This window comes from Pongo pygmaeus, chromosome 15, assembly GCF_028885625.2.
Source record: "Pongo pygmaeus isolate AG05252 chromosome 15, NHGRI_mPonPyg2-v2.0_pri, whole genome shotgun sequence".
Lineage (NCBI taxonomy): Eukaryota > Metazoa > Chordata > Mammalia > Primates > Hominidae > Pongo > Pongo pygmaeus.
The window spans coordinates 36,536,580-36,553,944 of NC_072388.2; the positions used below are offsets into that span (position 1 = coordinate 36,536,580).

General features: G+C 44.2%; 1 protein-coding gene across 1 annotated transcript; it reads left to right on the plus strand.

The window, feature by feature from the left end:
* The first annotated feature begins 14,336 nt into the window (after window positions 1-14,336).
* SSTR1 (somatostatin receptor 1) lies at window positions 14,337-16,185 on the plus strand. The gene has a single exon (XM_054449683.2). It carries the CDS (start codon window positions 14,392-14,394, stop codon window positions 15,565-15,567), a length of 1,176 nt encoding a protein of 391 aa, XP_054305658.2. The 5' UTR covers window positions 14,337-14,391; the 3' UTR covers window positions 15,568-16,185.
* Window positions 16,186-17,365: the final 1,180 nt, after the last annotated feature.

A 17,365-nucleotide genomic window follows, 5' to 3' on the forward strand; every position in this document is an offset into this window, starting at 1 on the left:
CCTCTTAGAACCTTTCATTTCCTTTCCATCATAGAAATCTATCCTCAAGGAAATAACTTCTCAGTGTTCCATCTGCTGTTCTATCTGCTATTCTACTACTCCTCAGGGATTATTCAGGCCCCCTCCCTTCCCTACACATCAAGCTGGAGGATTTGCCCCCACCCAGGACTGGCAAATTAGCTTTACTCAACATGCCCCAAGTCAGATAACTAAAATACCTCTTAGTCTAGGTAGACACTTTCACTGGATAGGTAGAGGCCTTTCCTACAGGGTCTGAGAAGGCCACCGCAGTCATTTCTTCCCTTCTGTCAGACATAATTCCTCAGTTTAGCCTTCCCACCTCTATACAGTCTGATAACAGACCAGCCTTTATTAGTCAAATCAGCCAAGCAGTTTTTCAGGCTCTTAGTATTCAGTGAAACCTTTATATCCCTTACGGTCCTCCGTCTTCAAGAAAAGTAGAACGGACTAAAGGTCTTTTAAAAACACACCTCAGCAAGCTCAGCCACCAACTTAAAAAGGACTGGACAATACTTACCACTTTCACTTCTCAGAATTCAGGCCTGTCCTCGGAATGCTACAAGGTACAGCCCATTTGAGCTCCTTTTTATTAAGCCCCAGTCTCATTCCAGACATCAGACCAACTTGGACTGTGCCCCAAAAAACTTGTCATCCCTACTATCTTCTGTCTAGTCATACTCCTATTCTCCATTCTCAACTACTCATACATGCCCTGCTCTTGTTTACACTGCCAGTTTACACTGTTTCTCCAAGCCATCCCAGCTGATATCTCCTCATGCTATCCCCGAACTGCCACTCTTAACTCTTGAAGTAAATAAATAATCTTTGCTGGCAGGACTATGCTGAATCTCCTTAGGCACTCTCTAATCAGATGTCCTAGGTCCTCCCAATTCTTAGACCTTTTATATCTGTTTTTCTCCTTCTCTTATTCCATTTAGTTTTTCAATTCATACAAAACTGTATCCAGGCCATCACCAATCATTCTAAATGACAAATGTTTCTTCTAACAACCCCACCATATCACCCCTTACCACAAAATCTTCCTTCAGCTTAATCTGTCCACTCTAGGTTCCCATGCTGCCCCTAATCCCGCTCGAAGCAGCCCTGAGAAACATCGCCCATTCTGTCTCTATATACCACCCCCCAAAAATTTTCGCCACCCCAACACTTCAATACTATTTTGTTTTATTTTTCTTATTAATATAAGAAGGCAGGAATGTCAGGCCTCTGAGCCCAAGCCAAGCCATCCCATCCCCTGTGACCTGCACTTATAAGCCCAGATGGCCTGAAGTAACTGAAGAATCACAAAAGAAGTGAATATGCCCTGCCCCACCTTAACTGATGACATTCCACCACAAAAGAAGAGTAAATGGCCGGTCCTTGCCTTAAGTGATGACATTACCTTGTGAAAGTCCTTTTCCTGGCTTATCCTGGCTCAGAAAGAACCCCCACTGAGCACCTTGCGACCCCCACTCCTGCCCGCCAGAGAACAAACTCCCTTTGACTGTAATTTTCCTTTACCTACCCAAATCTTATAAAATGGCCCCACCCCTATCTCCCTTCGCTGACTCTCTTTTCGGACTCAGCCCGCCTGCACCCAGGTGAAATAAACAGCCATGTTGCTCACACAAAGCCTGTTTGGTGGTCTCTTCACACGGACGCGCATGAAAAAAATCACCTCTCAAAATAGTAAGTTGCTGAAAGGGGAGTGGTTGCGCTAGAATCAGCACCAATGACTCTTTTATCCTATTTCTCAGTTTTAGGGGAAAAGACTCTACAAAACTACAGGTGTTTTGCTGACAGTAGAAAAAAACCTTCACTTGTTAACATGTTAATCAAACTTTGGAAAAGACATCACAAGTCAAATCCTATCACAGGATGCTTTATAGAGATTATCTATTTTAAATTTTATTGGAATTTCGATGACATCAAGTTGTTATTGCTTGGACCACAGTGGTGGTGGTTATCTAAAGATTTCTGCAAAAGTGCCATGCCTTCTCAAATAAGGCAAGTCATCTAAAAAATATCCCTTATATATATTTTTCATTTCTTTCATCATGTTACAGAGAATTTCAGTGGTATTCTAAGACTCAAAGCCTCCCCAAGGAACCAAATCAAGCTTTTATGCATCAGTGGAAACCAGAAAGTGTACACAGTGGCAATGGCCAGAGATTACTCTTTCATCTGGTTCAACCCCTAGAGACACAAGGTCTCATCCCGTTCACACCCAAATCCCCCTCCTTCCCCAAACACACAGCCTCCACATGCATTCTCTGACAAGCCTGAGTAATATTTCCTCAGTTCTCCCTAGCCACTCAGTCCAGGTTTTAATATAGCTGGAATATCTTGGGTAGCTTTATCAAGATGTAAACCTTATAATCAAGGCTTAGTTCAAAATTTAAGTTGTTCCAGCTGTCAACTGACATACAACTGTATAAAATCTGAAACTTTCCCTATCAAAGTTCTCAATGTTAAAATCTCCCCCTGGTGGATTTTCAGAGCATGTGTTTTCACAAGTAAAACTGAATAGAATTTTCCAAAAAAAAAAAAAAAAAGCTAAAAATTTCATATGTGTGAAAAATAAGACCTATTAATCTCAAAGTTCAGAGGGGAAAAAATGCAATTTCATTTAAAAGCTTGCCATCAAAAAAATTCTAAAACTAAAGTAGAATAGTTTTGGTTTACTCTAGTCTTATGTGCAAGTGTGAATATTGAGTTTTACAAGTTTTTCTTGTGTGTCATTATCCTCTATTAAGTTAAGGTATTTTAATGGACTAAACATGCTAATTTCTTACTTAATTGTTTAGTGAAGAGAGGCATAATGTTTCAATTAGGAAAGAATGTTCCCCCACGAGTGAATCTGCCATCTGTGTATTCTCATCTCTGTTAAAACTGTCAGTCAAATCAACAAAAGTCCAAGTGCAAAGTCCCTAAACCAGCTGAAATGTGCACACACTTGCTCTAGGGAAGGGGAAATTTTATTTTAATTGATTTTGTTTCAGCAGCAATCCCTTTTCCTTTCCTGGGAATACATTTTGGCTGGGATTTTGTGGCATCAGTACAAATCACTTCAAAGCAGCTATTGCTCCTTTATCCTCTACCTAGCAGCTCTGCTGACCCACCACTTGGATACCCATTTTCCTGAGGTGGAGCAAAGATGAGGCATGGCAAGACTACAGGAATGGAGTAGGAAAAAACTACAGAGAAATACTCATGCAGAAGATAGCACAAAGCTGCCTGCAGTACTGATGGTCACATGTTTAGAACTGGGAAATGGTGGTCAGTTGTTAACAGAAAATGCATTTTCTTTGGTACCAAAATACCAATGGCTCATCAATCTTAATACTTTTATAATAACATTTTTTAAGGTTAAATTTTTTCAAAACGTCACTCCAAATTTCTGATGAGGTCTAGTTACTTTTAAATAATTAGGCAACATGAATAGAGGAGAAGACTGAGGCAATTATTGGATTCAATGAGGAATGCATAAAACACAAAAATGACTTAAATTTGCTATTTATGTGATTTTGTGGTCTCAGAACCACCCTTCAATTGAATTGAATTTAGTAAGAGATAAGACCACAGCAGTGTGGCATGATGTTTAAGAGCACAGGCCTTAGGGTAGATTGTCAGAGTCAAATTCGAGCTCTGGCTGTGTGACTTTGAGCCAGTTATTTAACCTCTCTGTGCCTTGGTTTCTTCATCTACAAAATGAGAGTAGTAAATAGAAACTTCCTCATCGTGTAGTTGGAAGGGTTAAATATGCTGAAACCGTAAATGGAAAGTACTTAGTACACACAGATCCCACAGCTTTTTTTGGTCACTTTCAGACATTAACAGTCTTATTTTCAGACATTATTTTAAAAATCCTTTTTAAATTGAAACTTTCATTTCTCATTGAACTTAAATCTCTTTGTCCCTATACCAGCTCCAGCACGACCTATGCGTGGATCCTGCAGTAGGGAAGAGGGAAGTGGTTAATTCTTTATCATGTCTTTGCAGTATTTTTTTACTCTACCTCCCTCACCCCTTTCTCTGTCTTTGGTTCCTGCAGGGGAGAGGGAAAATCATTTGGTGACAGCCAATTTCTTCCTTGAGCGGTGCAGTTATAATCATGCATTGTGCCCTCTGTGAGTGCTTCTTTCTCTTTTGAAATTCTTCAGTGGGTTCTTCAGCATCGCCCACTCTGTTGCTGGAGACCACCCACTGTGTCCTTGGATGGCGTGCCCAATATCCTTAGCCAGCTGGCTGCATTCCCCACTCAGCTACTGATTGTTGTGCTTCACAAACTTCCTGCTGAGCGTCCTCTCATCCTGGGGTGGAGAGCAGACCCATCATGGGGCTCCCACCTGCCTGCCTGCCTGCCATACTGTCCATGCCAGTGTCTGAGAAACACCGCCTCTGCTCCACTTTCAGTGGGAACCAGCATTTTGCACCCCCCTCCATAGCCTTTTCTCTTAACTCTACCACCTGAAGCAATTCCCACTGGGCTGCTTGTTCACCTTTAAGTTTTCCAGGTAAGAATCAGACATCAGTCTCTGTGTCTTGTCAAATGTTCAGGGATAATACCAAGCTCTTTAAGTGGTCTTATAGAAGCCTCCACAGTTTACTGATGGGGTAATCACCAACTTTCCATCTTCTGTGGGAAGAAAAATGCACAGCACTCTGAGAACTGTCTCTAAGGAATTAATCACTATCAACTTCCTTTCTACTCTCATATATGGAGGTAGGCAATGGGCTAAGGGGGTGGACTAGCACCTCTGTTTAGAAAGTGGATACATTTCCCAATTGCAGTCATCAGGTTGGGAGCCTGGGGCCTCACTGGAAATTGAGACAGAAAATAAAAGTTAAGTTAAACTTAGACTGTGCATATGTAACATTCAAACATTTGGGTTATGTGAGTCAATGAGTTCAGTGATTAGTATGAATCCTTACCATGTGGTAGGCTAGATTGACTTCAGTATGACGTAGATAGGGGTGATTAATAACTTAGAGTTATTTTAGCTGAGGGTGTGTCATGTACCAAAAACTGGTGAATGGAACATAGTTCACAGTGTTGGAATTATGGGATTCGACTGGATAGGCAGGAGGAAAAAGAAAGGGTAAGTATCATGCACATAGAAACTGTCAGTATTTTTTAGACTGCAGAAGTGAATGTCAAACCTACTGTATTAAGCTCTTAAGCAAGGGACAAAAATGGATTTTTCAAGTTTTGGGGCTAATTCAAAAACAGTGTTACATTGTAACCCATACCTCAGAAATTATTTTATAATAGCTAAATATTTACATAGTGCTTACTATATGCCAGACACTGTTTTAAACACTTTTAATGTATTTAATCCTTTTAACAATTTTACAAGATAGATGCACTGTTACTTCCTTTTACAAATGAGGAAAATGAAGCACAGAGGGATCAAACAACCAGCACAAGGTTAAAGTCATGGAAAATATGAGATGTAAGCCCTGATGTTTGGCATTAGACTACACTTTGCTTTCGCAAACATTATCTTGTGATTTACGTCACAAATAAATCACATTATATAGCAATGATAAAGTAATTCCAAAAGATAGGCATATCAGACTCAAGCATACTCAATGAATCACTTAGCTATGGGATGATAGGGGCTGCCTAGAAAATAATTGACTGCTGTAGCTCCTGTTCCAGTTCCTTCTACCAACTTCTGATGGGTATGTTTTGTTTACCATTTAATTTACATCACAACATGTTAATTTCAAGAATAAATTTATTAGTGTTTTTCTAAAAGTAAAAATAATTGAGGAGAAAATAAATCAGCAAATGTTATATTAAATAGAACAGACACTTATGGCCTGGAGTCTTTTCATTTTTAAGGTATAAAAAGCTTTTATTGCTTTTATCTTACTTAAAAAGCAATGCATGCTTATGACTGAAAAATTAGAAAATCTCTGCAAAAGGGAGAAGAAAGCATTCACAACCCAACTACCTGATGATAACCACTGTTAATATCTTAGTAACTGTCCTTTCAAGCCTATGCATATATATGTTCATTTAATGTGTGTGTATGTATTTGCATCATTATTTATATAACATGTTTATTTTTGACTGGGGGAAGAGCAAAATTTTATTTTGGAATGAAAAAGGCCAAGGGGATAGTCAGAAAAGAATAAAGTGAGTGGTGTGGCATCCTCTCTCCATCTTCTTGATGGCTGGGGTTATACATCTGCGCTTCAAGTTCTTCCAAAGGCTCAACTGTTTTGTTTGGTGTGCATGTTTGCTTACCTTGAGGGTTATCAATCAAGCTCAGAGTCCATTAAATAAAATATAGCCTATCATCTATCTTCATTATGACCTGGAAAGACAGAGTCCAATTTAGACTCCTAGCCCTCTTCACAAGCTCTACCCTGGAACTTGCCCCCACCAGTAGCCTGTCCTACTTCAACTTCCATTCCTGGCTTTGTCTTGCCCAGTGAATAGGCTCATGTACATTAGGACAGATACCTGAACCCCTATGGCCAAGCTCATTCCTCATCTGCCACATCCTCTCCTAGTCACCTCTGAGCCTCTTCTTGGCCATGTATTTGGCTCACACTTCCCTGGAAGTGGGTTTGGAGCCTCTGGGCAGGGAGTCATGGAGTCTAGAAGATTGTGATCTAGCATATGGGCTAGATGTGGCTTGCAGGCTCAGACTGGGCACTTGTTGGCTGCGGGAACTCCTTCCCTTGCCGGGAAGGATGTGGCTAGAAGCGGGAAAGAACAGGATCTTTATGTATTCTCTATGTGAGGTGCTGATCAAAATAAATAATTGTATTTACACCTAGAGATGTTCTCTAAATTATGACTGTAGAAAGTAAGTTAAAAATGGGAATGTGTAGCTTTAGTATGCCAACACCTACATCTGCAGAATCCCCATGATTTATGTGCGCTGTTGCCTTTGACTGGAACAACCTTCATCAGACATGTGCCCTTTTACTTTCACCTTATTCAGAACTGCTCAAACATCTTCTTTCCTTCCCTTTCCATCTAATCTATACCAAGTACACCCACCCCTCCAGCACTCTGTATCCTCTCACCCCCACTTATCTTCTTAGAACTTATCACTAAATGAAATTACGGTACCTGTACTTGTTTACTGTCTTTCTGTCCTACTAGAATTCCACAGAAAATTAATCTAATTTGTCACTATATCTATTGTGCCTAGAACAGTGCCTGCCACCCAGTGGGCATTCCCTAAGTATTTGCTAAATTAATAAGTAAATTACTAAGTTACAATTAAAAACACACATTACTCATACATAGTGGAATTCTGATATTAATTTCCACTTCCTTTTAACTAAGAAATGGGGCAAATAACTGGAAATAAATCTTTTCTACTGCAGTCTGAATTTTACTTCCATAAAATAAAACACACACAAATAATTTTTTTAAATTAGGATATAATATCAGAAACCACTGCATTGGCTAATGGCATAGGCAGTGAAATCTTGGCTCAACCAAACAGTCAACAAAGAAGGAGTGTAGGCCAGGTGTCCCCACCTGGGCTATGCTATCTTTTTACTTCCTTCTTCTGGCAGGAAAGGAGATGTCAGGCTGTAGGAAAGGAGCAGCACAGGCTACTTCCTCAAGGACTAAGTAAAGTATCATTCCATGCTGTGGGCAAAAGGAGACAGGGGCAGGGCCAGGTGCTGGTGAGGAGAGGCAGTCCACTCTCAAGAGGGGAGAGTGCGCTGAGGATCCAGGACCTCTTTCTGGACCACTCCTGGTAGTTCTGAGTTCCAGTCTGACAGCTCACAGACACAGCCTCCCATTTTGCCTCCAGCAGGAGAAGACAAGAAGATGGAGACAGTCAACCTAGAACCAGTAATGACCAGTTCCAACTTAATTGCAGAAAGGGAGAAAAGATCAATCATTTAAGTTGCTTCATCATCTAAATAAAAGTGTTTTGGCTGATGAAACATGAACCTAGACTCCTGCCTCAACGTATTTAAAATGAGAACAAAGTGGCAGTATCATGGTGGTGGGCGTTTAGATGCCTACATTGTTTTCATCTACAAAACGGGCTTTCCTTCCACACCCTAGCTCTTTGCTGGGCTGGTGGAGCTGATTGACAGATATAGCCCGCTCCAAAGGAACAGCCCTTTCTCAAGGAATGAATGATTTGCTGTAAGTATTTAAATCCTCTGCTCAAAATCAAACATAAATTGAAGTATCAAAATAAAAATATGGTTTGTGGTTTTGAAAGCATTTCTTTGTGATTTTTGCTAAAAAGAGAAATGCCAAAAAAAAAATGTTAAAGATTTTGAGACAATTGTCTGGCGCGGTGGCTCATGCCTGTAATCCCAGCACTTTGGGAGGCCGAGGCGGGCAGATCTTGAGGTCAGGAGATCAAGACCATCCTGGTCAACATGTTGAAACCCCATCTCTACTAAAAATATAAAAATTAGCTGGGCATGATGGGCGCCTGTAATCCCAGCTACTCAGGAGGCAGAGGCAAGATAATCACTTGAATCCGGGAGGTGGGGGTTGCAATGAGCCAAGATCATGCCACTGCACTCCAGCCTGGGCAACAGAGTGAGACTGGTTCTCAAAAAAAAAAAAAAAAAAAAAAAAAAAAGATTTTGAGACAGTAGTTTTAAACTAATGCAATCCATCTTAAAATCCTTAACTAATAGACTTTATTACAGAAAAATGTATTACTGATAAGGACTATTCAAAATAATACAGATAACATGAATGTTCTGCTTTTATGTTTCCATTATTTGTAATGAATACTTTCCTGAATGTGCTGAATTCTTGTTTTTAGAAATATTATTTTGTAGTAGAGAAAACATAGGGAAGAATATGAGTTGTTACACCATATGGGTCTTTCCTAAAAGCACAAAAAAAGACTCTGTCATGCTGTTCACAGAAGAGGCGATAAGAAAATCAGTGGGCCAGGGTGAGTTTGCTGAGGTTGGTGATGAACTAAACCACAGGCTACCAAGGCTGCTGTGATTGGGTATTCCTGAGAAATGAAGTCCAGGATTGTTTCTTAGCCCTATAGCCACATTTGAGCTCTGGTAACTTTCTCATTAGACTGACATCATGTTAACTGCTTAGTGGCAGATGGTCCTTAAGTGACACAACCTTTGCTGTGGGCCATATTGCTGAGTGGTGTTAGCCCCTTATACTGAGTTTGGTCCCATCTGTCCAGACAGGTGTTTGTAAACCTGACACTGATTCTGCTGCTGCAGAGAATGTTCCAGGAAGTGTACCCTTTAATCCCTGGCCCCAGCCAGCCCTTTATCATTGGTATGAATTAGAGGTGCTCATTTAAGGATCAACATATGCTCTGATTGGAAAAACCACATTAGTAATGATTTTGACATAAGCAGAAGTTGAGGTCCTGATAATTACTATTCCACCAAACCAACTGAGGCTCAAAACTGCTATTAAAAAGAAATGATCTTCCACGTATGATGACTTTCACACTGCATGACACCATTAAATAACCATCATTAGCTACTAACGCATGTACTACCCATTTTCTAGAGCCCTTTCTCTGCTAAGAAATTTAAGACCAAGAATGATCAATGAATGAGCCGTCAGTATGATAACTGTTGATATAGGACATGCAAATTGAAATTATTTAGAATAATTTAAGTGTATAAGGAATTATTACACATGATAATATTCCTAAGCTAGTAAAGCTCTATTTGTAAGGAGCTCACAGTTCATTTCTTTGCATCTACATTTTATAATCTAGAAAAGAGGAAAGTGCTATCCATGGGATGCCTTGACAAAATAAAACAAGGTGATTTGGGGCAATTTTGTAGGTACTGCACTAGATGCTGGGGATAGAAAAATAAATAAAATACAAGCCCCTGGTCTCCACAAGCTGATACATTTATAAGAGGGTACAGATAAGTACACAAAAAGCCACAGTACAGTGTGATAAATATAATAATCAAAGTGTGCACCTGGTACATGATAGCACAGGAGACTATAGCTTGTAGGAGAAAGTTACAATGAGGGAAGAAAATCAGTCTGCTTAAGAATCTGCAACTTCCTAAATTGGAACATTTCATTCTCCCCTTTCTGGAAAACATCTCCTTCTTTTCTATCTATAAATGTTCATATCACAGAGGCATAGGAAAGATGGTAACCAAAGAGGGCTGGAGGACAGGTAACTTGTAGGGAGAAAACAAGCTCTTCCTAATCTTTTCAAGGTTTTAGACATGTGAACTTAAAATGTTTTTAACAAGACAAGAAGATGGTTGAGTCCTGACTATTCATTGGCTGTGTTTTTTGCAAATTAAAGTGATCTCATGCCTATATCAGTTTTCCTTTTTCTTTGGAAATATTTATATTAAATTGAGATCTGAGGGGAAGATAGCACTCTAACTGGGCTCCTGCTTTTAATATAATTTGAAAATAGCTGCAACCCCAATCCACCTTCCTGGTGGCCCAGAAATGCCACCCTTTTTGTTTGTTTGTTTGTTTTTGTTGTTCATAGATTAGTTCACAAATACAATAATTAGAAATACATGACTGGGCTGAGCACTGTGGCTCACACGGGTAATACCAGCACTTTGTGAGGCTGAGACAGGAAAATTGCTTGAGCTAGGAATTCCACACCAGTCTGTGCAACACAGGAAGACCCCATCTCTACAAAAACCTTAAAAATTAGCCAGGCATTGTGGGGCACACCTATAGTCCCCAGCTACTCCAGAGGCTAAGGTGGGAGGATCACTTGAGGCTGAGACATCAAGGCTACAGTGAGCTGTGATTATGCCACTACACTCCAGCCTGGGTGATAGAGCAAAACCCTGTCTCAAAATAATAATAATAATAATAATTTAAAAATAAATACATAACTGAAAAGATTTAATAATGCTGCATAGCTTATATCCATCTCAATCCCTCTCTTTGTCTTTCTCTCATGCTTTTTAAAATTGAAGTAAAACTCCCATAATATAAAATTTATAATTTTAATCATTTTTGAAGTGCACAATTCAGGGATTTTTAGCATATTCACAATGTTATGCAATCATCACCACTATCTAATTCCAGAACATTTTCACCACTCAGAAAAGAAACCTCATACCCATTAAGCAGTCCTTCCTCATTTCCCTCTGCCCCAGCCCCTGGCAACCACTAATTTACCTTGTCTGTATGTATTTGCCTACCCTGGGCATGTCATATAAATGGAATCATGCCACACATGGCCTTTTGTGTCTGGCATCTTTCCCTTTGCATAATGTTTTCAAGCTTCATCTATGCTGAAGCATGTATTAGTACTTCATTTCTTTTTATGGTTGAATACTATTCCATTGTATAGATATACCACAATTTATTGATTCAGCAATTGATGGATATTTGGATTGTTTCTAATTTTTGGCTATTATGAATAGTGCTGCTATGAATGTTCATGCACAAGTTTTTGTTTAAACACCTGTTTTCAATTTTGAGGAGTAAATAGAAGTGGAATTGCTGGCTCATATGGTCATTCTAGTTTAAACTTCTTAAGCAATTGCCAAAATTTTTTTCTGAAGTTGCTGCATCATTTTTTATTCCCACCAGCAATGTATGAGTGTTCTAATTTCTCCACATTCTCACTAACGTTTATTTTTTGTTTTTAAAAATGTTCTTATAGCCATCCTAGTGGGTGAAAAGTGGCATCTCAAAAAAATAAAAATAAAAAGCATTCTCACGTCAGGTCTTAAGTTTTCTTCTTTTGTATATGAGGCCACAAAATTGAGAGAAGTTTTCCCTAAGATGAGCTGAAAGTGAATTTAATGAAATTCTGAACAACAGAGCTGTTTTTCACTGACTCCCATCACCCACTTCCCAAAGAGCAATCATGATCAAAGCCAAGGCGTCTAACTAATGACTGTTGAAATCCAAGCTCCCAGAGGTACAGATAGTCAGGTGTCTTTAGTCAGTGATTGGCAGAGGCATCTAAGCCATTATATGAGGCTTGGCTAGTAAAATGCTCTTCCGGGATTCTGGGACAATACCCACTCTCTCTTTTTTTTTTTTTTTTTTAACTTAATGAACATTTATTTTCTCTCCATATGTGCTGTATTTGTAAAGGAAAAATAAATATAACTAAACACCAATTGTACATTCCACTTTAAAGAAGGCAATTTGTTCAGGTAAAACAATGGGTTAAAACAGTTTGAGCCTTACGAAATTTCAAATTCCATCCTAGCACATTCCTCATTAATAATTGCACACATTCCTATGAAAATCTGTCATTTATTTTAATCTTTGATTGCTATCATCAACATACTACAGAAGTTATTCTTTCCTGTTCAAGACAATTAGTTCTGAGAACTAAAACACATACAGTATATGTAAGTGATTACCTGGATAAAGCAACAGGGCATTAGGAAATGTACTTTTTTGTTTTTAATTTCTGCATCCATTTCTTCATTCTGGACTGGTACAGATAGCCTCCATAAGGAGTTTAGCCTCTCCTTGGAGCAAACTCTACTGAGAGGAGGAAAACTGAGACTTACAGTACAGCGGGCACAGCCTGGTTGAGGAGAAGGAGAAACTAAGGAAAAACTGGAGACAGCAAAGCTTGAAGAAGGCAGGACACTAAGCTGCTGCGGGTCACTCCTCCTGTGAACATGCAAGTTTCAAATAAAGACTTGCAGGGATCTTACCGAGCAAAGCAACGTTTATGAAAAGGAACAGGGAAGTTGCATGGAGTGTGATTCTTCCTTCCACAGGAACAGTTGGAAAGCCAAAGAGACCCTAGGGTAAGAATGGTGGGAAGTCCCAGGGTTCGTTTAAAATCCTGAAAACGGAACATACATTCTTTCTTACAGGGAAACCGTTTTGATTCTTAAATGAAGTCAGCGAGCTTCAGGCTTGCCTACATTGATATCTCCTAATGGTTTGGGCACGTGACCCAGAGCCAGGTCACACATCAAGCCTCAGAAAGAGCTGACATCCTAGCACTTCCCGGAAAAACTCGAAAGTCGCCCTGCCGTTCCTGGGGTTTGTGACAAGTCTGGTCATGGCACGGCGGCAGCTCCTCACCTGGATTTAGAAGAGCTGGCGTCCCCGCCCGCCCAAGCCTTTAAACTCTCGTCTGCCAGAGCCCGCCAACTCTCCAGGGTACAAAGTACAGCAGGGACGCGGGTGGAGCCCTTCCAAGCGGCGCAGCCTTATCTTTCCCGAGTGAACACCTAGGTGGATTCCCAACACCGCGCCTGGCACGTTCTGGAGGGAGTCTCAAGCTTCTCCAGAGCTCCCAGCCGCGCGTCCTCGTTTCTGCAGTCGATATTCCTGTGGGAGACACTGGGGGCTCTGAGCGCTACGAGCTTTATTAAGAGATTTGCAAATGGTTCACTCAGGTCCCTGAACACTCCCAACAGCCTAAGCTGCCTGCTGTGTTATAGCGCAGAAGCCCCTAACGCACGATGGTTGTCCTTTCTTCTCATAACGCTCGCAGCTTAGGGCCAGTTTCCGCGACTCTAAGAGTAATTGCGTGGGCACCTGTGCTGGGGCCAGGCGCAAAGAAGTGAGTCAGTCTGCGCGAAGATCGTCAACCTGCTACCAGACCGCACATGCACTTTGCACAGGCCATCTACGTCTCAGTCTGGAGGTTGCGCGCTCTGGGTAAGGAGGGCCCGGAGCTTCCCTAGAGGGTCTGAGCTGCAGGGCAAGCGAGGGTGGGAAGAGGGAATTTAGGGTTCTGGACTGCGGGACGGGAGAGGAGCTGGGGTCTCCAGAGAAAAGGGCAGCAATGGAGGGAAACTGAGATGAACTCCAGACATCCATGTTCATAGGTCCGTTTGAGTCTTTGCTTTGGGTAGGAGAGGAGTGGGATGAGACAGAAGCTATACCTTTGGTTCCCACCCGCCCTCCAGTAAGGCCGAGGAACTCTTGGTTCCTCTGAGGGAGAGGCAGATGGTGCTGCGAGGGAACCGCGGAAGCAGCCACTAAACTTGAGCAGAGTGCAGGACTGGGAAGGAAAAAAATGGGGGGCGGGGGGGACAAGCCACCTATGTGCTCTCCTCCCTTTCTCCACCCCACCCCCTTTTTTCGTAGCTGCTGACGCGCTGGTGGTGCCTATTAATCATTTACCAGCCCAGAGCCGCGCCAGTTAATGGCTGTGCGGCGCGGGGCTCCCGCATCCTGGCCTCCCCTCTCCACGGTCGCGTGTGCCCGGGCACCCCGGAGCTGCAAACTGCAGAGCCTAGGCAACCGCTAGGCTGTGCACCCCCCCGCCGGCGCCGGTAGGAGCCGCGCTCCCCGCAGCGGTTGCGCTCTATCCGGAGGCGCTGGGCGGCTGTGGGCTGCAGGCAAGCGGTCGGGTGGGGAGGGAGGGCGCAGGCGGCGGGTGAGCGAAGAGAGAGCCCCAGCCCTGGCAGCCCCAGTGGCCCCCCTCAGCTGGGATGTTCCCCAATGGCACCGCCTCCTCTCCTTCCTCCTCTCCTAGCCCCAGCCCGGGCAGCTGCTGCGAAGGCGGCGGCAGCAGGGGCCCCGGGGCCGGCGCTGCGGACGGCATGGAGGAGCCGGGGCGAAATGCGTCCCAGAACGGGACCTTGAGCGAGGGCCAGGGCAGCGCCATCCTGATCTCTTTCATCTACTCCGTGGTGTGCCTGGTGGGGCTGTGTGGGAACTCTATGGTCATCTACGTGATCCTGCGCTATGCCAAGATGAAGACGGCCACCAACATCTACATCCTAAATCTGGCGATTGCTGATGAGTTGCTCATGCTCAGCGTGCCCTTCCTGGTCACCTCCACGTTGTTGCGCCACTGGCCCTTCGGTGCGCTGCTCTGCCGCCTCGTGCTCAGCGTGGACGCGGTCAACATGTTCACCAGCATCTACTGTCTTACTGTGCTCAGCGTGGACCGCTACGTGGCCGTGGTGCATCCCATCAAGGCGGCCCGCTACCGCCGGCCCACCGTGGCCAAGGTAGTAAACCTGGGCGTGTGGGTGCTATCGCTGCTCGTCATCCTGCCCATCGTGGTCTTCTCTCGCACCGCGGCCAACAGCGACGGCACGGTGGCTTGCAACATGCTCATGCCAGAGCCCGCTCAACGCTGGCTGGTGGGCTTCGTGTTGTACACATTTCTCATGGGCTTCCTGCTGCCCGTCGGGGCTATCTGCCTGTGCTACGTGCTCATCATTGCTAAGATGCGCATGGTGGCCCTCAAGGCCGGCTGGCAGCAGCGCAAGCGCTCGGAGCGCAAGATCACCTTAATGGTGATGATGGTGGTGATGGTGTTTGTCATCTGCTGGATGCCTTTCTACGTGGTGCAGCTGGTCAACGTGTTTGCTGAGCAGGACGACGCCACGGTGAGCCAGCTGTCGGTCATCCTCGGCTATGCCAACAGCTGCGCCAACCCCATCCTCTATGGCTTTCTCTCAGACAACTTCAAGCGCTCTTTCCAACGCATCCTATGCCTCAGCTGGATGGACAACGCCGCGGAGGAGCCGGTTGACTATTACGCCACCGCGCTCAAGAGCCGTGCCTACAGTGTGGAAGACTTCCAACCTGAGAACCTGGAGTCCGGCGGCGTCTTCCGTAATGGCACCTGCACGTCCCGGATCACGACGCTCTGAGCCCGGGCCACGCAGGGGCCCTGAGCCAAAAGAGGGGGAGAATGAGGAGAAGGGAAGGCCGGGTGCGAAAGGGACGGTATCCAGGGCGCCAGGATGCGGTCGGGATAACGTGGGGCTGGGACACTGAGAGCCTCTGATGGAGGGACCCAGGAAAGGCGCGCGACAATGGTAGAAGTGAAAGCTTTGCTTATAAACTGGGAAGGCTTTCGGGCTACCTTTTTCTGGGTCTCCCACTTTCTGTTCCTTCCTCCACAGCGCTTACTCCTCTGACCCTCCTTCTATTTTCCCTACCCTGCAACTTCGATCCTTTCTTCCGCACCGTCCCTTCAGTGCAGATCACGAACTCATTAACAACTCAGTCTGATCCTCAGCCCCTCCAGTCGTTATTTCTGTTTGTTTAAGCTGAGCCACGGATACCGCCACGGGTTTCCCTCGGGGTTAGTCCCTAGCCGCGCGGGGCCGCTGTCTGGGTTCTGTCTGGTGCCCCTACTGGAGTCTCGGGAATGGCCGCTCTCCCTTTGCGCAGCCCTACCTTAAGGAAAGTCGGACTTGAGAAAGATCTAAGCAGCTGGTCTTTTCTCCTACTCTTGGGTGAAGGTGCATCTTTCCCTGCCCCGACCCCCGCCCCCCACCTCCCCTCGGCCCGCCGCCACCACTCTCACTCCACCCAGAGTGGAGCCAGGTGCTTAGTGAAATAGGTCCCGCGCTTCGAACTCCAGGCTTTCTGGAGTCCCTACCCAAGCCCTCCTTTGGAGCAAAAAGGAGCTGAGAACAAGCCGAATGAGGAGTTTCTGTAAGATTGTGGGGTCGGAGTGTGGGCGCGTAATAGGAATCACCCTCCTACTGGGCGTTTTCAAAGACCAAGCGCTGGGCGCTCCCGGGCCGCGCGTCTGCGTTAGGCAGGGCAGGGTAGTGCAGGGCGCACCTTCCCCAGGGTTCGGGGTTCGGGGTTCGGTTGCAGGGCTGCAGCCCGCCTTGGCTTTCTCCTTCACCTAAGCTTCCGGAGGAGCCGACCTAAAAGTAACAAGAGATGAGGTTTCCTGCTCCAGTGTATCTCAAAAGACCGGGCGCCAGGGGCGGGGGACCTAGGGCGACGTCTTCAGAGTCCGCCAGTGTTGGCGGTGTCGCCGCAACCTGCAGACTCCCGAGTGGGGCCTGTCTGGTCTCTAGAGGGTTGCTGCCTTTCAAGCGGTGCCTAAGAAGTTATTTTCTTGTTTAACATATATATTTATTAATTTATTTGTCGTGTTGGAAAATGTGTCTCTGCTTTCCTTTTCTCTGCTTGCCTAGCCCCAGGTCTTCCCAAAGTGGAAGTGGGGGCAAGCTCTCGCCCCACTCCCTGGCCATCTCAACGCCTCTCTTCAATGCTGGGCCCTCTTGTCTTATCCTTTCCTCTAGCTTTTCTATTTTTGATTGTATTGAGTGAAGTTTGGAGATTTTTCATACTTTTCTTACTATAGTCTCTTATTTGTCTTATTAGGATAATACATAAATGATAACGTGGGTTATCCTCCTCTCCATGCACAGTGGAAAGTTCTGAACTCCTGGCTTTCCAGGAGACATATATAGGGGAACATCACCCTATATATAATTTGAGTGTATATATATATTTTTATATATATATGATGTAGACATATGTATACTTATCTTGCTCCATTGTCATGAGTCCATGAGTCTAAGTATAGCCACTGATGGTGACAGGTGTGAGTCTGGCTGGAACACTTTCAGTTTCAGGAGTTCAAGCAGCAGACAGAGACTTTAATCACTGCTGAAGATGCCCCTGCTTCCTCTGGGTTCC